The sequence below is a fragment of the Schistosoma mansoni genome, chromosome 3 (assembly GCF_000237925.1).
Source record: "Schistosoma mansoni strain Puerto Rico chromosome 3, complete genome".
Taxonomy (NCBI): Eukaryota; Metazoa; Platyhelminthes; class Trematoda; order Strigeidida; family Schistosomatidae; genus Schistosoma; species Schistosoma mansoni.
This window is the reverse complement of record NC_031497.1, coordinates 21,365,594-21,389,269: the sequence shown is the minus strand read 5'-3', so window position 1 is coordinate 21,389,269 and position 23,676 is coordinate 21,365,594. Positions and strand designations below refer to the sequence as shown.

At 37.8% G+C, this 23,676-nt stretch overlaps 1 protein-coding gene across 1 annotated transcript; it reads left to right on the top strand.

Moving 5' to 3' along the window:
* Positions 1–5,196: 5,196 nt before the first annotated feature.
* Smp_134880 (hypothetical protein) lies at positions 5,197–22,225 on the top strand. The gene is made up of 7 exons (XM_018799623.1): positions 5,197–5,222; positions 5,376–5,517; positions 8,579–9,030; positions 10,824–11,078; positions 14,740–14,811; positions 16,732–16,812; positions 21,666–22,225. The coding sequence occupies exons 3-7, from the start codon at positions 8,623–8,625 to the stop codon at positions 21,885–21,887; spliced, it is 1,038 nt and encodes a 345-aa protein (XP_018651393.1). The 5' UTR covers positions 5,197–5,222; positions 5,376–5,517; positions 8,579–8,622; the 3' UTR covers positions 21,888–22,225.
* Positions 22,226–23,676: the final 1,451 nt, after the last annotated feature.

Below are 23,676 nucleotides of genomic sequence, written 5' to 3'. Positions count from 1 at the left end.
TAGACACAGCATTCGAAAGGAGCGCTTCAGAGTAAATTCCGGACTCGTCTTCAACCTTTTTAGAGAGAATTAACAGCTTCTTTGTTGCTTAGGATCTGTATCCGGATAGATTTTTCGTATCTTTGATTGAATATAGGTACGATTATTGTCATTGCTTCTATGAACTCAAGAGCAAAATAGTTTAGTTAACTCCGAAGTGATGGAGGAATGATACTCAGATGGATTCCCTCTAGCTCATACAAAATTGAAGTTACCATCCGATCTTCTTTTAAACTGCTTAGCGGAAGGTGTCATCACTGTAGCAGTTGATAAAGAGCTTCATGACTCTGATCTGATGACTTATTTATTCGGACTGCGAAAAAGTTGACACTGTAGTGGTAAATAAATCCCCAAAATAAATAGCTCTGTAAGTATTCGACATTGGATGCTGACCACATTAGTTATAATGGAATCACCTAGTTGAAGGCGCTCGGTCATGCATCCGCTTCAGATCACCAGTGGAAACGACATGATCAACATCTCCTGCAATAGCTAGTCAGATTAGATCAGTCGATCCACGATATATTGATAACCTATCGAATATATCTTCGATCACCCTCGCTTCTGTCTTTTGATTCTACTTGGTGGGTGCAATTCATAATATAATGTATTACTGGTTAAAGCGTTGTCAAACTCTGAATACCCGTTGCATCTTCAACACCGACTTCTGTGTGAGCGCATTGTTTTAGTTTCTTGGATTCATGTCCTACCTTGCGAGAGCGGGTCCATCTCATTCATATTCATGTCTGAGATGGCCTATCGAACAGCTGCGCCGGCCCGCCTTAACTTATGGGAGGCAGACATGAACGCGATCAACCCTTCAGCCAAAACTGAAACATGAAGTCATGTGCCTCATTAGACGAGGCACTGACGCATTTCCGGCAGTTATGCGATCACATAGCCCAACCATTTATACCCTAAACAGTCTCAAAGAAGAGGAAGCACTGCCATCCGAGAACAAACAGGGATATTCGACGTTCACCAAGACAAAAGAGGAAATATTGTAACGTCGCCATCAACCTTGGCTCAGCAAATAATATGGAACTCCACAGGTCGGTACGAAATAAGTGTGTGGTTGCGATTTGGTAAGTTCGGCGAAAGCACGAAATTCAGTTGGCCTAGTCTGAAATCAAGCAACTTAAGAGACTATTCTCACACATAAATTATAGAACAAGAACGCAGCATGGTATTCTCGACCTAATTACTGAAGGAAATGGATCTGAGGTGATAGAGGGTGATCAGAAGAAAGCAAAGGCTATAGCAGACTATTTCGGGACAGTTTTCACTAAAGAGCTGATTTTTGAAGAAGAAGTAGACTCCAAAACAAGGTTGATAGACTGTCTTCTCACTGTGGACTTCGATTGGGATGATGTTCTTAAAGCTCTTAGCATTTTACGTGGAAAAGTCAACAGGACCGGATGAACTACACCCCAAAGTCCTGAGACAAATTCCACAATATATTGAGGCCCCACTGACTGTGATATTAAATATGTTATTTGGCCAGGGTATGCTACCTATGAACTGGAAGGACGCAACCGTCACTCCAATGCATAAAACAGGACCAAGACAACTTTCATCAAACTGTAAACCTGTCAGCCTCGCCAGTGTTGTTGTTAAAATACTGGAAAGAATAGTCAAAATACCATAATGACATTCGTGGAAACCAACGATTTGTTAAACAGCGAACAATATGGTTTCAGAAAAGGTTTGTCTTGAACAAAGAACCTCCTTATAGCAAGTGAACAGTGGATAAAGGCTCCAGATAATGGAAAATCGGTGGATGTTGTCTATTTAGACTTCAGCAAAGCATTTGACAAAGTGCCAACAAATAAACTTTTATTGAAACCGGAGTATCTGGGCATTACCAGACCTCTCCTAAAGTGGCCTAAGGATTTTCTGGTAGGCCGTAAACAGAAAGTAAGAGTAAATTCGGAGTGATTCACCTGGAGACCAGTTTTTAGTGAAGCACCTCAAGGTTCTGCCCTACATCCTTTACTATTTATACTGTATGTGAATGATCTCTCAAGTATTGTAGAGTCCTCAATCTTATTATACGCCAACAATGTAAAAATTTGGCAAGAAATAACAAGACGCAGATGCATGAGCACTTCATGCGGACTTAAATATTGTGATTGACTGATGTAAGGAGTGGCTGATGCCTATCAACGCGGTAAAGTGTGTCTACATGCACCTTGGGGATACAAAGGCTTATCGGTACAGAATAAGAGAAGTGCCAGTACCCGTGGTCCGGTTTCATAAGGACCTAGGGGGGACATTGAGTCATGACCTTAAGACGAAGGTCCATTGCCGAGAGGTCGCAGCTAAGGGGTTTAGAACCCTCTGGGCTTCAAAATGGACATTCACCAAGTTAGATACTACCATGTTTATCACACTTTACACAACCTAAGTGAGAACTGAGCTTGAGAACTGCGTTCAGGCTTCCAGCCCCTGTTTAGAAGGTGACTCGGATATCCTGGAAAAACTACAAAGGACAACTACCTGTGCGATTCGAGAACACCGGGGTTTCTCGTACAATTTTGGGATTTATTTACCTCTACGGCTCTATTCATCGTATTCATTGTCGGTTTTACATCACAACCGTCCAGGGAAAGAAAAAGAATAAATTGAAAGTGGATATCAAAATGTACTCGCACGTGCGTAAGGGCAAAAAACGTGCGAAAAACGGAAAACTAGTATACATACATATTGGTAGCATGAGATGGCGTAAAACGTTTCGCACAATGAACTTTTTTGAATTTTTTTAAAATGAGAACTTTTGTTATCGTTTTTTAAAAAAGCAATACAAACAAATAAGATGAAGCAGAATGCTGTGCGGTGTCCTACGCTCAGTAGTCGTTTATGCGTGTTAGAAATCTAACCCTTCTTCCGAGGCGCGTTGTTTTGGGCCACTTGTCAGATACTAGAGCAGTTTCGTCGTGGTTGTTAATTATCAGTGAAGACGTCGTACTTATCAGACACGTGTCACTCGAGCGTACACGAGGAAAATCAACACTATTGAGGTTCTTCTGGATACGCGGCTCTAAGACGATCAATGCTGACGTTATCGCTAGTTCCTTTCTTATCGATTAGGGACTTTGAAGGGTCCTTCACATGCCATTCCGAAAGGTGGTCGTAATGAATTGCGACGTACAAAAGCGTGTGAACTATATCGTAAAGCAGGTTGAACGGAAACATAAGTTCACTGCATTCAAGTGGAACAGATTTAACTGAACTCAGAGCATTAGTAAGCCTACTCGTGTAAGAGTTTAGATCCATAATCATTGAAGATGGAAGATCCAAGACATCTCCTGGAAGTCGAAGTGTCGTTCCATAACGAGATGAGATCCTCCGTCGGAACTTGCGATCAAGCAGTCATCAACATATGTGTGTACGAAGTTGAGACCTCGAAAAATGTCATCGATGAATCTCTAGAAGTTTGTGCAGCACTTCTTAAACTGAAAGGCATATGCAAAAATTCGTAGAGTAAAAAGGGAGTGATGGTAGCAGTCTTGGGAATGTCGTTATCAGCCGTAGGAATTCCATTATACTCTTTTACGAAGTCTATTTTCGAAAAAAAACAGTTTTAACCTTTAAGGTAGCTGTCAATTCGTGGATGTCAGGCAACTGGTAACGATCAGGGATGATTTTCTCATTCATTCGCCAATAATCACCAATTGAATGTTAATCACTGCTGTCCTTTCTGGGGACCATGTGCAAGGGAGGTGCCCATGGGTTGTTCGATGGCCGAATGACTCTCAAATCTATCACCTGCTGAAATTTGTTTAGGGACAACCTCAGCTTTTCAGCCGTAAGTTGGCGTGCCTTTAAGAGTATAGGTGGTCCTGTAGTCTTGATGTAGTGTGCAATATTGCTAATTACACACAGCAAATTCGTTCGCTTTTGGTACAGGTACCCGTTAATAGAAAGGGTCAGTTATGTGCCTTACAGTGACTGGGGATAATCTACAACCGGGGAATGAAGTTCTACAAACAGACGATTTAGTATTTCCATCTATCAACCTCCATTTGTCCAGATTGATGGGTGGATCATGGCGTTGTATCAGGTCTATACAAATGGTTAGCATAGAAACATCCGCAACAACGAATATCCACTCAATAGGTCTACGCAAACCCACGTAAAGATACATATCGCTTACCGTAAGAGGCAATCGGTTTCCCATTTGTTGCCCCAGGGTACAGTTTTGGGGCCAGTGTTATTCCTCCTGTACGTAAATGATCTCCCTCGTCTACTATCGTCATCGGTCTTACTCTATGCTGATGATGTCAAGATATGGAGAGCGATACAAAGCAAGGGCGATAGCTTAGAACTTCAAAATGACCTGGAGAGATTATCTGAATGGTCCCAAACCTGGCAATTGCCGATAAACACTTCCAAGTGTATTGTGATGCATATTGGCCACCAGGGTACAGATACATACACGATGAATAACACTGAGTTACCTATTGTTCAGGCACACAATGACTTAGGCGTCATCGTTAGTCAAGACTTAAAGACTACTGCACACTGCCGTGCAATAGCCGCCAAAGGTTTTTAGGACTTTATGGTCCATACGCAGGGCTTTTAGGCATCTTGACGCTAAAACGTTTCTGACTTTGTATACAGTGTTCGTACGCCCTAAACTTGAGTACTGCATACAAGCAGCTAGCCCCTGCCTAAAAAAAGACAGTGAACTCTTGGAAAGGGTTCAGAGAACAGCAACTAGGCTGATTCCCGGAATAGCGAAGCTCCCGTATGGTACTAGACTGACCAAGCTAAACCTATTCCCGCTGTCATATAGAAGAATCAGAGGCGACTTGATTACAGTTTTCAAATTGCTTAATGACAAATTTGCACCTGATATGCCCTCATTTTTCTTGTCTTCCAAAACAGAAAATCTACGAGGACACTCCAAAAAAGTTCACAAGCCCCGAACGAATTACTTGTCAACTGACTACCGACTTTCCCATCGAATAATCAACGAGTGGAATTCATTACCTCAGCACGTGGTTGAGGCTCCATCCATCGACTCCTTCAAAAGAAAGTTGGATCAGCTGAGAGACCATCATCGCCAGGACTAGCACAGGCCATCAAGCCTCCTGTCCTTTCCAAACTGAAACTGAAACTGAAGGCGGCTATCAGAAAAATGGTCTCTCCATTGGCTAACAGGTAGTGTGTCACGTTCGGTAGCGTGCGACATTAACTCTTATTTTCGATTGCCGAACTCCCTTAATCTTGTCCTTGTCTTTCCTTTGATTGTTATCTGTTGTTTTATCAAATGTAAGGGGATTCTATGTACTTACTTTACAGTCGGCTCACTTCCTCCTGTTCTCTTCCAGATTGTCCCACACACTGCCATTCATACTTCACAACGTACCTTTCATGCTAGACTCAAACCTACTAAAGGCCGGACTTTGCATTTATAAAAAGCAGTTAGCAACATGTACCATCAGACTATATAGCCTGATTGCATATGCAATGGTGAGTTCTCGATCTTGTATTTTGTACATATATAATTACTCAAGGTAGTATATGACACACTGCGTATTACCAAATATTCGGCTTTTTTGAGTGCTCCTAGTGTTATAGGCTTGGTTTTTAGGCAAATATGTGATAGTTGGACAAACTTTACTGTCCTACCATGATATTTAACCATAAAATTAATCAACAGTAGTTAGTAATGGAACAAGCACAAAAGTAAGACAATCCGGTAGTCAAGACCGTATGACTGTGAAGAGTATATGACAGTGAACGAGTATAAAGAGGCGTGTAGCAGGTTAGTATCCTTATGCAATTCTTCCTGGCAATTCAAATTTATCAGAACAGATTTGTGGCATCGGTGCTTGAAGTCACTAACTTCTAGTCTGAGCCATGTTGGTAGATGCAGGCTACTTGGTTAGGGTTCGCGTGACTATCGTATCCAATGGTTGGAGACTCTGCGTGACATGGCTCAGAATCGACCACAATATCGTCGGTGTACACTTTTTGTCTTCCCTTAAACCTTGAGATTAAAATTGATTTATACCTTTCTTCCTACCAAGATTCTTTCTTCCTGTATTATATCCTTACATGCAATCTTTTGTATATTACTATCATCGAAGTAACTACTTCTATGAATTTGGTGTTCATCTTGTGCTAATTAGGTGGCAACTTAGACCGATGCATATATGTTCCTGGTCCTACGTTGTAGCTGACTGACTGATTGAATGCGGAGTTTATTGGTCCCATAAAAAATCTACCTTCTACTTTTTCTCGTCGTATTATATATCGTTCTTGACACACTTTCTGACCGACTTAAAATTGGCTATACTTTTGAAAGTGGTTTCAGGAGTGTGAAAGTGTGTACAAGTACATACATTCTTTTATATAATTAATTGGTATATGATCCACCATACATCTCTGTATACTCATTCAGTGTCATTTGCTCTTTGCAATCACATGATATAGTTTTTCATAAAAACCCAACGCTTGGACTATTCGGTTAGTGTATTCTCATTGTAAGCTCTCATTATATCTATAGTAAGCATCCTTTGTTGTTAATAGAATATCTATTTGTAATTAACGTGTTATGATCGTGATGCATAGACCACGATGCTAATCGGTTTGTCAGCCAATAAGCTGTCACCAACGTAGAGCTTTACAAAATTAAATGTTGCCACAACATATTAGCACATCGAGATAAATAGCGGAATCCAAATAATATAGTAGCAATGCTAATAAGAGCAAGTGAACATTAGGAATATATTTCGAAAAGACCGTGCGAAGGTATATTCGGAAGAATACTGGAACTCTACATCGATAGGAAAATAAAAAGTGAATGCACTACATTATTGTGAAAAACAGCCATGTAACCCGAGGTCTCTAGCCACTGATCGGGTTTATTGTGTGGACAATAATCAGGTAGTCTGCATCAACCGAAATGGATCACACCAATAGTTAGTAACTTTATGGACTGATTTCCGTGTATTGATTGGGTTACCCTTAGCTTCCTTCCAACCTAATCCTGTTCCAAACCCCTAATGTCCTGGTACGGACGAGAGTGGAGAGGCCCCGCCCTCTCGAAACGCTCTCACACAGCTACGCGTATAGAGCTCTGCCAGAGAAGTCCTACTCACTGCCTTCTCATGGCGGGAGTGTTGTTCACAAAATTGAAAGGACGAAAAGCTAATGTATAGCGCTTTAACCAGGTTGGTGGAAACGGAAAGTCCACCTAGAGGAGTTGGAAAACCCTGATTCCAAACCAATGGTGCACATAAGCTCCAGTATCCTGAAGGAACAAATGGCGTATAAACCAATCGTCGGTCACCGGCTACCATGGGACTGCATCTCCTTACGATGCCCCACTGCCTTGTGGATCAGGTCAAGGGCTCTAGGTGTGCCCCCCTAAGAAAACCATCTGCTTCTGTCTGGGCAGCCAGGCAGTATCATAGCCCCCACACAACTAAGTGAAATGACAGTTTTGTGTGTTGCTCATATATATCTGGTGCCTCTTTGTACCGATATTTATGTGTTGAAATAAATAAAACTCCTGTTCCAGCAAACAGCCCATCAAAGTACGCTGTGGTTAGGCATACGCTATATATATATATCCACTTGGTTTGATGATGATTTACGATCGACTTACCACTCGGTCTTTCCACTAAACACCAGCAGTCGGTGTGGAAAATTAATTCCGTATGACCGTGATCTAGAGACCACGTATTCATAGATTCTTGTCTTCCCAAATATTTTTACAACCTACTGTCAATCGGACCACTAATAAAACGATTTGTTTTCACGGCTTACTTCGAACAAAAGATATTAGGCGAATCCTTACTGGTATAAATGTTGGAAACTGGTGCATCAGAATCAGCTGTGATGTTCATATAATCATTTCCTTGAGTGCGAAATAATCCTGTTAAATGCAGAATGATAATACAGAATTTTCTTTCCTTGAATATGATCTAGATGCTTTTCTGGCTACTTAAATCCCTTTATTTCAGGAACTTTACATTCATGATAGTTAGTACAACTAGTTTACAAGTACTGTTTCGTGTACTCAACTTTAAATCATAATTGTGGTGAGAAATTGTGTTATTTAGATGACCAAACTGGAGTAGATGGGACGAACCTTAAGCCTACAGCTCTATAGTCAAAAGCCAACAGTTTTAAGCATTAACCACAACTACGCTTCAGGACTAGTTTTTTTTGTATACTTAGTTCAATAGTAAGGAGGGTGAACTTTATAAACGCCTTAACAGTTTCGCTTAAGAATGAGTCACTTTAGCACTAGTGATTTAATGGATTGCGAAACCCCAATAAAGGGATATAAGAAGCTCATGTGAAAATTCTCTATCCATAACGTAGATGGAATATTCCAATACTTGAGAAGAGCTGGGCACATGGCTCAACATTAACTGTGCCGATATAAAGTGAGACAACTTAAATCGGCGCATAATTATTTTAATTCTTTTTATTATAGGTTTTAGGTTAAAATCCAATATAATTATTGCAGTCACAAGGTGCATACTAGATAGTAATCTAATGAAATTTTTTATTTCAGTGCTTTGAATTATCTCTCAATAATCTAAGTTAAATAATAGAGAAATGGAACTTGATTCCTTGTGCCAACATTGGGATTCAACTTTGGATATTGACGAAGAAAATTTTGAAACCGTCGCTGAATCAGAAAAACACCCACGCCTTTCATTATATAAAAACAAAGGTCGAGCTGCCGATCAGGAAAAACGTTGGCGTCAGAAACTCAGCATACTTAAATCCAAAAAGGAACGATCAGATCATTTCGATCATAATCGCTTCTCTGTCAATAAAGAAGAACTCTCAAAACACCCATGGGCATCAACTCAAATAAAGTCGGAAATAAAAAGTTGGCGTCGTCACTCGAAACTTTTAATGCTAGCAGAGTGGTTTCTATTTATGCCTCCAAATTTTGGTGAGGAATATCGGATGAAACTTTGTCCTAAAGGGCGCCATGTATTTATCAGGGCTTCAAAAGTAAGGAATTGACGTTAATAAACATGATTTAAATTACTAATTTTTGGATACGTTTGCTTGAAACACCGTTAAATCTCCTAAAGAAAGAATCCTTTTATCAAGAGATATTTTGGTATGCACTTTTCTATGCAAGTAGTTTTCACGATTACTTGATAAATCAAAGCTTGTTGAAACTGATTTTACATTGGTGATGAATATTTCTCATCTATCTGGATGTCAAAAGTTAAGCTTTAACTTGTGGAGCTGTGTCTTAATGGTTAAAGCACTTGGCCTTCAATCAACCGAAACTGGACACCGCTGGTTTTTTCTTTCTGTGTTAATGATTATTTAGTTCCAACTCACGACTAATTTATATTGTATAGTTTGTTGTCTTAAATTAAACATATAAAACTATTTCATTTTTTTGTGGCACTAACTACGACTTAGTTAAAAGCAGACTCACTGAGTACTATCGACATATTTGGTATGTTTTGGGGTCGTTTTTTCTCGATGTCACTGCTTATTATTAGAGAATATGATGGATAGAAGAGCACTACACACAACAAACTGATAACCTTGTAAAAAAAGCAAACATCACATGACACATGCTAAGGAAAAACATTCCTAATAGGCACTCAACCAGAACATTTTATTCCTTCCAAAATGTCTTTTGAAGAACACAACAAAAATCTCAGAAAATCATCACCACCTTAAATTCCGGCCCATGCCTGATAAATCTTAAGTCATTGGGTTTCATGACTTCCAGAACAATATTTTAGGTGTCATAACAGAGCACTAGATGCCCACCCAACACAATTATCCCCCGTTCCATGGTACCATGTCACAAACTACCTGTTTTCCCCTAGTCCTAGGGTCATTAAATAATGCTTAATATGGTACATACTAGTATGAAATGCGTAATACGTATCTATACCCCCGAGGCATGTGCCTCAGGATTGTATTTGCGATTGAACTATACTCTTCATTATGCTTGAATAGGCTTACCCAGGCCCTAGCATTGCTTGTGCACTGTTTTAATTTTTAGTTGTCTCTGGAATAGCCATTAGTTGTTTTGGTCTTTAGGTAACGGAAACGCGATGGTCCTTTACCACTGATAACCTTATTATCTTAGCATAATTCTTGTTAACGAACCACGAATACATGTCATCGAATTGGTATGTTTGGCAAAAATCAACCCTAATGGTCAGATCTTAATTCCATTGACGTCTGAGTGGACTACAAAATCAATAGCTTCTAACCGCTCGTTTTCCACTCGCGTTGTATATTTTTACAGCCTAGCTACTCTTATTGCTCAGTATTCTTGGACACTACTTCACTCGACCAGTCATAAAATCAGAACATTGTTGAACAGAAACGTAATTATCTTCCAAATAACAAGGTTGAATGGAAGTAGGAATCACAAAAAGCGTTTGTATATTTGTGATTACTACATAAGGAGATTCTAGAGTCTTCTCCAAGTATCCACTAGCACTGATTGGTTAAGAAATAGCCAGTCAGCGTGCCCCAACAACCCTGCACGGAACATTCTTACAATAATCAATAAACTGAATATAATTTAGGGACAGTAAATCGTACAATAATAATCCATATGTCAAAATGAAGCTTATAATAAGATGAATATAGATATAAACAATCTAATTACTCAATAGTTAAACAATAAGAATAGATATAAAATAATAGTCCATTAATAGGTCCCGGAAGTTGCTCGTACTTTCATATTCACTGGGATGTATATATATATATATATAATTTTTACATTGATTAATAGAGAAAAATTTTAAATTCTCTTAAAGGGAAAGACTATAGCATGCACTAGAAATGGACGTCAACTGATATCCTCTGTTTCACGGCTTCCAGGAGGTGGTTTAGGCCAAAGTGATAATCAGAACAATTCATATACAACTTTATTAGATTGCATATTATACTGTCCAGAAAAGAACATTGATTTCAGTAATTTCCAAATGGCAAATGGAACAAAGCAAATGACTTTTGTTTTCTACGTAGTTGACATCATTTTTATGAGATCTACATGTTATGTCGATCTACCTGTAAGTCTGTTGATGAATTTCATTAAAATGATACAACAGTATACTTTATATTATGATTGTTTTTTGTCTTTTTTTTCCTCAGAAAAAAACGACATACCTAAGCTAATGCTTTTTAATCAAATGTTCTTAGTCATTTCTAGATTTGTTGATATTCTTGTTTTCATAATTTATTCCAATACTCATTACTTCATTTCAAACCCCAAGAAATCTGGTAATGTACAAAAGATTTTCCACCTGCTGGTATGTACATACTAGAGCATGGCATGGAAATTTATGTTAGCGTATATTTGTTCCAGGCTTTACGTTGATTACGACTGATTAAAGTTAGTACTAATCAAATATGGGTTATGAATTGCTCTGAGCTATCTAGATTATTTGATCTGTGAATAACACATACACATTTGTTTCTTAAATAAAGTCTTTGCATACATAATCTCAGTAATAAGTGAATTATTTTGTACGAATAATAAACATACAGTGTTTGGTTTCTAATAGTTGTCTAGTTCAAATCACTCTGTGGTTAAACTATGCGTTAAAAAATCTTCAAAAAACCTTTTGCCTGATTACAAATTCGAGTTTAGCAGTCTTATTGATCAATAATAATTGATAAAACTGTTAAATTAAGCTTGTCATTTCGACTTACTGTTATATCTTGTGGCCGAGTAGATACTTACTTACTTACTTACACCTGTTACCCCTCGTCGAGGAGCATAGGCCGCTCACCAGCATTCTCCATCCAACTCTGTCCTGAGACTTTCTTTCCAGTTCTTTCCAGTTGCTATTCATCCTTTTCATATCTGATTCTATTTCCCGGCGTAGTGTGTTCTTTGGCCTTCCTCTTTTCCGCTTCCCTTCAGGATTCCAAGTTAGGGATTGAATCGTGATGCACATTGGTGATTTCCTTAATGTATGTCCGATCCACTTCCAACGTCTTTTCCTAATTTCCTCTTCAGCTGGAAGCTGGTTTGTCCTCTCCCATAAAACGCTGTTGCCGATAGTATCCGGCCAATGGATGTTGAGTATTTTGCGTAGACAACTGTTTATAAATACCTGTACCTTCCTGATGATGGTCGTAGTAGTTCTCCACGTTTCAGCTCCATACAGTAGGACTGTCTTGACGTTCGTATTAAAGATTCTGACCTTGAAATTGGTTGAGAGTTGTTTTGAGTTCCATATGTTCTTCAATTGTAGAAATGCTGTCCTTGCTTTGCCAATCCTCGCCTTTACATCTGCATCCGATCCTCCTTGTTTATCAACGATGCTTCCCAGGTACGTGAATGTTTCCACCTCTTCAAGAGTTTCGCCATCAAGTGTGATTGGGTTGGTGTTCTCCGTGTTGTATTTGAGAATCTTGCTTTTTCCTTCGTGAATGTGGAGGCCTATCGATGCAGAGGCTGCTGCTACATTTGCTGTCTTTATCTGCATTTGTTCGTGTGTATGAGAGAGGAGGGCTAGGTCATCTGCGAAGTCCAAATCATCTAATTGATTCTGAGGAGTCCATTGTATTCCGTATTTCCCGTCAGATGTCGAATTCTTCATAATCCAGTCAATCACTAGAAGGAAGAGGAATGGGGAGAGTAGACAGCCTTGTCTGACTCCGGTCCTTACTGGAAATGCATCTGTCAGCTGTCCTCCATGCACGACTTTGCACTGTAGTCCATCGTATGAGTTTTGGATAATGTTGACAATCTTTTCAGGAACTCCATAGTGTCGAAGAAGTTTCCATAATGTTCTCCTGTCCACGCTGTCAAACGCCTCATAGTCAATGAAGTTGACGTATAGTGATGAGTTCCACTCAACTGATTGTTCAACGATGATCCGTAGTGTCGCAATCTGGTCTGTGCACGACCTATCCTTACTGAATCCAGCCTGTTGATCCCTAAGTTTGGCGTCTACTGCGTCTTTCATCCGATTCAACAGCACTCTGTTGAAAACTTTTCCTGGTACTGATAACAAACTGATGCCTCTGTAGTTCTCACATTTGCTCAGATCTCCTTTCTTTGGTATCTTGATGAGATATCCTTCTTTCCAGTCCATTGGCACTTATTCCTCTTCCCAAATCTTCTTGAATAGAAGGTGAAGCATGTTTGCAGTTATTTCGATGTCTGACTTCAGTGCTTCTGTTGGTATATTGTCAGGTCCTGCCGCCTTCCCACTTTTGATTTGTCTGATGGCCATCTTGACTTCTTCGATCGTTGGTGGAGTGACATCTATAGGAAGGTCAGTGTGTGCTGCTTCGATGTTCGGTGGATTCAATGGGGCTGGTCTATTCAGCAGTTCCTCGAAGTATTCTGCCCATCTTTTCCTCTGTTCTTGAATCTCAGTGATTGTCTTTCCTTCTTTGTCCTTGACTGGTCTCTCTGGTTTGCTATATCTCTTTGCCATTTTCTTCATTGTATCATATAGTTGTCTCATATTCCCTTCTCTTGCAGCTTTTTCCGCCGTCGTTGCTAGTTCTCCCATGTATTTCTGCTTGTCGGCCTTAATGATTTTCTTCACTTCCCTGTTTGCTTCTGCGTAGTCTGCTTGTGCTTTGACTTTCTCTGCTCGTGTTCGGCTGTTGTTAATTGCTAGTTTCTTGTTCTTCCTTTCTTGAATTTTGTCCAGGGTTCCCATAGAGATCCATTCCTTGTGATGATGCTTTTTAGGACCAAGAACCTCCTGACACGTTGAAGTTAGTGCTTCGTTTATCCCTTTCCAGTTGTCCTCCAAAGTAGTTTCTTGTTCTTTCAGTAGATCCTGTAGAGCTTGGAACCTGTTGTTGAGAGTTATCTTGAATTCGTGTAGCTTGTCAATATCTCGAAGGAAGGCTGTATTGAACCTTTGTAGTGCTGTTTGTTCAGTTGTCCAGTGTTTCTTTAGCTTCAGTCTCATCTTGGCCACAACCGGGTGGTGATCTGAAGCTATGTCAGCTGCTCTCCGGGTTCTCACATCTTCCATTGATCTTCGGAATTTTTTGTTGATACAGATGTGATCTATCTGGTCGAGTAGATGCCCAAGTTAATGTATGAAGTGATGAGACCGCCAATCAGAGAGCAGCGAATTATCGATTGGAACAGTGACATACGAAAACCGTACGAGCAGTCTACAGTGCTAATCGGTCCTGGTTTCTGTCTAGCCCAGCCAGTTAAGTCCGGAACACCAATAACAGCCTCTGCGGTATGAATCATTGTATTTCAAACATACTGAGTTTATATACCAAACAGACTGACCACATCGTACCAATAAGATAGAAAATAACATTTGTACAAGAGTTAGCCAAATGTGTCTGTGAATAGGGGGAGCAGTAATTAATAGACTGGGTATAACTCAGGAATGGTAAATCGTACAATAATAGTTCAAGGGTCAAAATAAAGCTCACAATGAAAGGAACATGAATATGACTAGTTTAATTATTTAGCAAATATACGATAAAAGTTATATGCATAATATTGACCCATAAATGGATCCCAAAGTTACCATTCACTATTGTTATCGGGGCATAACACTTACTATATCAGCTTATAGAATGGATAGGTAAGGGGTCTTATCATTATCTATGTAGCATGTGTCTTTGTAATTAAACTGATATGTTCGAGCAAAAAAAAATTAGATTAGGTATCTAGTATCTATTTACCATATTGTATATGTACTAACTAGTACTCTATTTTTATTCTTCAAGTTTTATGAACGATCCCAATGGTTAGAACATTATCTCAAGCAACAAATAGAAGAGTATAATGAAGGTGATCCTGTAAGTAAATTTATAGATCATGGTCATACCTCGTGTATAATATATCGAACTAAATTTTTAATAATAATGACACATAAATATCATTTTTTTTATAAGTATTAATAATTATTTATTTTCGTCGGTGGTTCAATGGTAAAATGCTCGCGTGGGCGGTCCCGGTTCGATTCACGACCGACGCAAGCCGCTTGCCCTCAAATGCCCTGGTACGGCCGAGGGTGGGGAGAGTCCGCTCTCCCTCTCAAAATGCTCTCACATGGCCACGCGTATATAGCCTCTGCCAGAGAAGTCCTACTCACTGCCTTCTCGTGAAATTACTGTTGTTTTCGAAATTGAGAGGACGAAAAGCGAATGTTCGACGCTTTAAACGGGTTGACGGACACGGAAAGTCCACCTAGAGGAGTTGGAAAACCCTGATTCCAAACCAATGGTGCACATGAGCTGCAGTATCCTGAAGGAACAAATGGAGTATGAACCAATTGTTGGTAACCGGCTACCATGGGACTGCATCTCCTTACGATGCTCCACTGCCTTGTGGATCAGATCTTTCGGTCAAAGGCTCCGGGTGTGGCTCCTTAAGAAAACCAACTGCCTCGGTCTGGGCACCTAGGCAGTATTACAGCTCTCACACAAATCTCATTTGATTTGTGTGGCGCATATATATCTGGTGCCCCCTTGTACCAATATTTATGTGTATAAATAAATAAATAAATAACTTTTCCTTTCCAACAACAACCGGTTACATTTTCTATGGTGATTATTGTGAAGTCATTGAATTAATATCAACTTCAACTAAGAATATTTATAAGAAAATTATTTGCATGTATAATAATAACACTTGCTGCCAATTAGTGTTTGAATCTAAGATGTGTTTCATTCTGTTTAAAATTAATTATCTGGTAATGTTCTGTTGGAATCTTAAAACCATGGTATCCGCATCAATAAGATATATCTTCGCTTTAATTAAAAACTACACTACAAGAAAATTTGTAAAAGGTAAATTAGTACTGTCGAGTAAATGAATATTCATTCGTTATCTTAAAATGACCAAACTTTTCTTATCTATAAATTCAGTGATATCCCCCCGTTTATTGTGAATAAAAGTATCTGGGAAGCTAAATATTCTAGATGGACATACCATGTAGTATCCTTTTTAGTTTGCAATAACATCCCTCCAACCATTGAAAAGCTATTTTAAGTAAAGTTCGATAAATTGTAGCTATTCAAATAATTTCAATCTAAAACATTTGATAGTTGAAAGCGTGAGTCAATTGAAGCTAGACCACCAGGGAAAACCTGGAAGCACTGGACGGCCGTTTCGTCCTATCGTGGGACTCCTCAGCAATGCGCATCCACGACCTCGCCTCGCGGGATTCGAACTCAGGACCTACCAGTCTGGCGCCAGAGCACTTAACCGATAGACCACTGAGCCGGCCGTCCAGTGCTTCCAGGTTTTCCCTGGTGGTCTAGCTCCAATCGACTCACGCTTTCAACTATGAAAATACGAAATCTCCACAAAAACCCACTTCTGATAATAAAACATTTGAGTTCAATTTTTCTGGCAAAATGTTTGAATGAAGTATCCTAGCTAATGTCTAAGTATGAATTTTTATGAACAACTAAAAATTACGGATATCATTTTGATCAAAAAACAAAAAAGCAGTTTCATATATGGTTCGCCTTCCAATGACCACGAAACTTCCTTCAACTCTGAAAATGTCTTTTTTCTTCGTGTTTCATTTGAAAAAATTGTCTAATTAATTCATGTATATACAAGAGTGAAAAATATCGTTTAAGATTTAAATTTGAGAATCTTTAACATACTGTGAAAACGTTCATTAAGTAATATATATATATATATATATATATATATTCATGTCATTATCAAAGCTATAAAATGTTTTTTCCTTTCCTTAAAAACAGGTTGCTTTCCATATTCTGCCGTCATATCAATGTGATGTAGGATCAATGCAAGATGCATTCTCGTCAATCCCACCATACAAGGTAGCTCAAACATTCAATTAATTGTTACTTAGTTGTAATAGTGTACAGCTATAAATTTCTAAGTACCTTGGCATATATATATATATATATATATATGGTGTTTATAACTTTTACAAAAATAAGCAGAAGTGAATAGTTGACTGGCAGTAGAATCCAGGACGCACGTTTCATTTTATTTGGGACTTCCCAGCCGGATGTACCTGGATCCCTGTTATAAATTGCCCAAATATTACGTATTGCGATAGGACTACACGAAATTCTACCGATTGACCAAATTCAGATATCCTAGTTCGACCCCAATACTGTTCCCCAACTCCAATAAATCAGAACACAGCCGTTAAATGAGAATTGTTTATGGGGTCAGCAGCAGAACAAAAATGGTTTACAGACAAGGCATATTTATACAGTTAAGATGACTATTAACAGTAACCAATGGAAAGGAAGGACACGTAAAGGTTATAATTAGGACAACTCAAAATTGATCAATAGGAAAACGACACGTGAAAGTCATAGTTAGGACAACTGTAATTAATGACCAATAGGAAATAACATGTAAAATATGTGAAGAGACTGAAAACATGCCACTTTACATTCGAGATAATTTTTGGGATATTCCTGTGAATATCCTAACAATCCCAAAGTTGATGTCTTTCCAGCGACTCGAACTCAACACTGACTGATCAGTTGCAGTCCTAAACATCAATGGAAATATCCAAACAACCAATACAAACAAAGTTTACAAAAATAATACATTTGGATGAGAACGCTTGTCATTTGCATTTTTTTCTAAAAGAAAAATTATTAATAGTTGAAAGCGTGAGTCAATTGAAGCTAGACCACCAGGGAAAACCTGGAAGCACTGGACGGCCGTTTCGCCCTATTGTGGGACTCCTCAGTAGTGCTCATCCACGACCTCGCCTCGCGAGATTCGAACTCAGGACCTACCAGTCTGGCGCCAGAGCACTTAACCGATAGACCACGCTTTCAACTATGAAAATACTAAAATCTCCACAAAAACCCCTTCTGATAAAAATTATTAATTCCAATAGAAACAAATGAATGTCGAAGATTTATGACGATAAAATAGCTTATTTTCATATACTGTACATTTTATAGTAAAATTGTAATGATAAAGTAATGTTGCTTTTCGATGGCCTTAAAGTTTCAGAGACATTATTTATCTTGTATTTCTTGGTTTATGTATTTTTAAACTGACAGAAATAACATAGAATCTGATAAAATAAAACACTATTAATTCATTTTTGTATTAGTTGTTTGAATCTTCCCTTTGATGTTTATGATTGCAATTGATCAGTCTGTTATTGGCATATGTGCATCCTGTGCATATTGCCTCGATATTGCCTTAAGCGGAGATGGAGTCCTAAATAGAACGAAACGCGCGTCTTGGACTCCATTACTAGCCACCATCCTTTTCTGCTTATAAAGCATTATTTCATATTACTTTATCCAAACTTAATATACAAACGAGATCAGCTGATAAATAAACATGTGTATCTAAAATAACGAAATTATCCAATTCATAGAGAGTATATAAAGTAAATGATGAATCCTCCGATAATTGTCACATCAGTTCTCTGGTGGTTTCTTTTCTTACCATTAGAGGCATTTAATTTATAAACAAACATTTTCATTAATATATACACACTGCTCATTTTAAATTCTGGTCCATATAAATATATTATATAACTCTTAGAATAAAACCCAGTGATTAGTAAGATTCAATTCAATAAACCAGTTAAATTCAGTGGAGTTCCTTCTATTTTATTCAAACATTGTGCAATAGCTGTAGGGGACTTGTGTTCTGCGATGGGATCCAGTTATGATATATATTTTCTGCGGTATACAAAACCTATTATACAAATAGGTTTAATTACTAATCCCAATTAAAATCTACGCAAACCATAGATAATGTTTGTCTACCTGACTCAGACTAGACTGATGATTTAAGTAGCTATATGATTGACATCCTTTAAAGGAGTGACCTACTCATATTTTCCTCCATACCGTTTGGACTTTAGATGGCATCTGGGCACAGGTACGTGATACTTCTATACTCTATTAGTCTACTTAAAACATCAAAGAGAAGTGTACATCTGCATAATCGATAGTCTTAACTAAACTGTTTACTTTGTCGTGTTGCTTTCTGACACTTACACTAAACTATAACCAGTCTTTAAATAATAAAAAGACTGTATACATTTATTAAACTATTAACTGTGCATGTAGTTTTCTTTGTATTGTAAAAATGTACTGGTTGTAGCTAATCAATTTTTCTATGTGAAACCTCGCCACTTGTTTGAAATGTTGACATCAACAATATTAATATGAGTCATGTTGGATAGGGCGAAAACTCTACTTCAGAAGTCTTATCTCCGTGTTACTCCCGTTTTCTAATTGACTAATAGGATAGAGAGAAGCTGCATCAATAGGCGTTAAGTGCCGATGCCAACCATTATCTCACAATCATTGAGTGATTAGTCGGACGAAGGTAATTGGTCCTATAAAAAATTAAACGAAACAACCAGTAAGACGGGCACGATAATTGTTTTCTCTTGGACAAGCAAATCAAGACAAAAATCTCGTTTTTCGGCGATCCTACAAAAGGCGTATGATTTGTACCAAATGAAAACTCAATGAACCAACGTGTTACATAAATACTCTTTAAAAAACTTCAAATTGAACCACAAAAGAATACATTACCCACGTTTCCTGTTTTCCCTTCCTAACAGTCTACTGTTTCTGTCTTACATTTGTTTCGATACTAAAGATATCCGTCTCTTAATCGTAGGTTTTACACTTTCGACAATATCTCGTGTATTACGCTTAATGTTATGCGTAAAGCGTATTCTACTGGGAATTAAACGCTCATTGTGCTGAATAAAACCACAGGCTTGTTTTTTTCGTTCAGTTACGTCCCACTAATGGACCCGTTTTTCAATCACATTAATTAATATCGGATTTACAACACGCGGGTTGGTTTAATTTAGTTATACTTTGTCCATTCTTCTAAGCTAAATGCCAGTAATTAGAATTGGATCTGCACTTAGTTATTTTTTACATTCAAAAATTATTGTCAATACCTAAATTCTTGAATCACATGAAAATGGAGTGATAATTTAGTGGTCAGAGGACTTGACTTTTGGTTATTAGATCGCAGGTTCACACTTCATTTCATCTAATGCAGTCTAAAAAATCGAATAATATTACTACCACTTAATACGACGAACTTGTACAGCTTTGGAGCTCTTACAAAATCAAATATATATCTGACGGCGAAATCAGTCATCCTGATTTGATTGGTTAACTGTCACTAAATCCATACAAATGCATTTTTGTGTACATATAACTACCTATTTGTTGATGTATTGTTATTATTAGCTTTATTCAATATTATATTTTTAGTACAATATAGATTTCTCAGCACAAAGTATTTCAACAAGTTTCTGTTTCTCACTTCTTGGTCGATCCTGACGATAAATATTGAGTGATCACCAATTAGAATTTAGCAGTCCAATAAATCGACATCTAAATAATGTACATTCTTTTCTCTGTATATTGCCAGCAACCACGATATCTTTGATTGGGCCTTTTGTAACAAAAGGTTGTGCACTTTTCAGAAACGTATCTCAATAGGTTATGCAATTAATAACCATAATGATGTATTAAAACAAACCAAACTAGATAAGTTGTTGAAATATCTAGATAGCAGGAACAGGCAACCCAGATGTCCAAGCAGGCCACCATACCATATGATGTAGATTTCCGACTAAGTATTCTGGCACAATTCGGTTATACTTCATGTTCTCATTCTGTTTATGAATATACGATTATCGTAGAAGTTCAAATCGAAGTATTCGTTATTGCAAATAATACAATGATAAGGTGTAAATAAACATTTCTTAAGTTATAATAAATATAAATAAATCGAATTTCCGTCATGGCACAACAGAAGAACTCCAAAGAATCTTAACAACACAGAACTAAAGTATATTACAAAACAATGAACACACTTCGAAATACTTTAGTTCGATTAAAAGAAAAAATTCCCTTCGTGCCAACACAGAACTATGTCTACAAATTAAGTTTTTTCGACTGTGATGTCTTCTATATCGGGGAGTCATCTCGCGAAATCTTGACTCGAGCCAAAGAACATATTAGGTACACAAAGAAACTACCTAATAATCCCGTAGAACTGAATAGACTTCAAACTAAATCGGCAATAGCAGCTTATGCCATCTTTAACGACCACCAAATCGATTTCAAAAGTATTACAAAAAGGCTTTTCCGATTACGAAGAAAGGAGAGTAGCTGAAGCGTTCCGTATAATGCCTAATCCTACTGCTCTCAGTAGAAAAAAAGGCTTTACCATACATCCTATTCGGACTATCTATCCTAGCTACCTTTTATGATATTATTCACAGTCTCACACTACCATCTTACAAATTAAACTCTAACCTTTCTCATCATAAAGGTCACACATTTTTCATCCTTGACATTGCACACAAATTTACATGCATGTCGCTTACGAATCACCTTGACTGAAATAATATGAAATTGATTTATTCAGACCTACTTTTTGATTGATCACATAATATTCGTGTTGTACTATTTGAACGTGAATTAATTTTGATTTGGTTATTTATTCTCTGAAGAAGTGGCCTACATTGAGTCACGAAACGTCAGAAAATCTAATTTTTTTACTCATTTGGATATTACAAATATATTTATTTCTAGCAATCTAACCAATGCTCAATTTATTTGAAAATATCAACTTAAACCTTGGTAATGATATTCACATTTGCATTTAATGTTTACCTATTTTTTGTTCACAGATTGATGGTGTTCTATTTTACCACAAAGATGTTAATTACGAGCCTGGAGCAACTCCTCTTGTTAGCTGGTTGAAACCATACATGTTACCGGAGTGGTTCCCCAATATCAATTATCATTCGGATTTCATGAAAGATATTCCTGACGATTATACTGATTATATTAATGAAATACAACAATATGAAGCTAAAATGTCTCCGAAACCATTACCTTCCGTCATCTAACAAACATAGTAACTATAAGTACTCGTCTTACCATCACTGATTGGGTTTTTTGCATAAGAATCATTGTAATACCTTCTTTAGAATGTTGGTTCATGGTTTTCTTCACTTGCATGAAAACAATTATCATTTATTAAAACCTTTCATACTCACATATCCAAGTGTACTTTTTCTCTAGATTATCTGTACAATAAATTTCCTTATACATTAATCAAATAGTTTGTATTAACAAATACCATGGGTTTCTTCAGCAAGACAAACTGTTAATAAGGTTTTGTAATGCATGCATAGTTGCACACATTTGTGTAGAAAAACTCAAATGTAACTGTATTCATAAATGCACAAGCTTCATTTGTTACTTTGTCTCAGAAATCTTATTTCGATAGATTTAGTGCCAATGATCACCTACTTTCACTTTTCCAAGCGTGACATTAGCTCATACACATACAAAGGATATTGTATCAAAATGCCGTAAAATCTTACTAAGTAAATTATAGCAGTACTTTTGTCTAACCCTGTAAATGGGACATAGTTGTAATCTCAGGTTGGAAGTTTCGGACTAAGAACACACGGAATTTTGGGGGTCAGTGTGCTAAAAACCCTTGTTCGCAGCCTTTTAACGAAAGCCAGTTGCTTCAAGAAAACTAATGATATCACTAAGAGTTCATTATTTATTTATTTGAAGACATAAATATTGATACAAAGGGGTATCAGATATATATGTGCCACACATAGAATTGTCATTTCACTTAGTTGTGTGGGGGCTATGATACTGCCCAGGTGCCCAAACTGAAACACGTGGAAGCCGGTGACTAACGATTGGTTCATACGCCATTTGTTCCTTCAGGATACTGGAGCTCATGTGCACCATTGGTTTGAAATCAGGGTTTTCCAACTCCTCTAGGTGGACTTTCCGTGTCCACCAACCCAGTTAAAGCGCTGTACATTCGCTTTTCGTCCTCTCAATTTCGTAAACAACACCCCGCCACGAGGTCATGCTCGGATATGACTCAATACTCACCATTTATTATCTCAGATTATCACGTCACGTCCGTGAAACATTCTATAACACGTATGCTCTAATTTACGAATACGATATTCAGTATTATGTTGACCTGTACAAATACGTGGATGACGATGTTCAATTAGTACGAGTCACAGTTTTCTTTAAAAACATCAACGTACTTCCCCTAATAGCGAATTATTCCCTCAACCTGTTACGTTGGCTATGAAGTAACGAAATGCGAATGTAAGATAAACTGTGGTTGACAAAATTAGACGTCAGGCCACCAAGTATTATCATCCCGCTTTTGGAGGACTTTAGCACCTCAAACCGTATGTTCCACTTTCTCAAATTATTTTGTTTAGGGGCTTTTTTGGGACGACTTATCATTTTAAATTTAGACTTTATGCATACAACACAAGACCATCCATTTGTTGATTATGTAATTCACAAATAAATGCGCTCTATGAACATACTGTTGGTGAAGTAGATACGACTATTATGTGACTCAGAAATTGTGCCTATTCTGATTCGACCAAACACGACTGCAAAGATCCATCTAATCACCATTAGATTCTCAGTGCCAACTTTTTATACACCTATGGTGTGATGCATTTCTTGGACTTTTTCACCGATGAATATAATAGGAAAAGACTGACATGTTCGTGACTTATTCGCCTAACTCGAAACGACATTAATGTGTAACTTCCTATCAGGGTCTATAATCCTAAGATTCTGTATGAAGATTAGTGATGGGTTAGGTCCTGACATGCGATCTTTTATTATTTG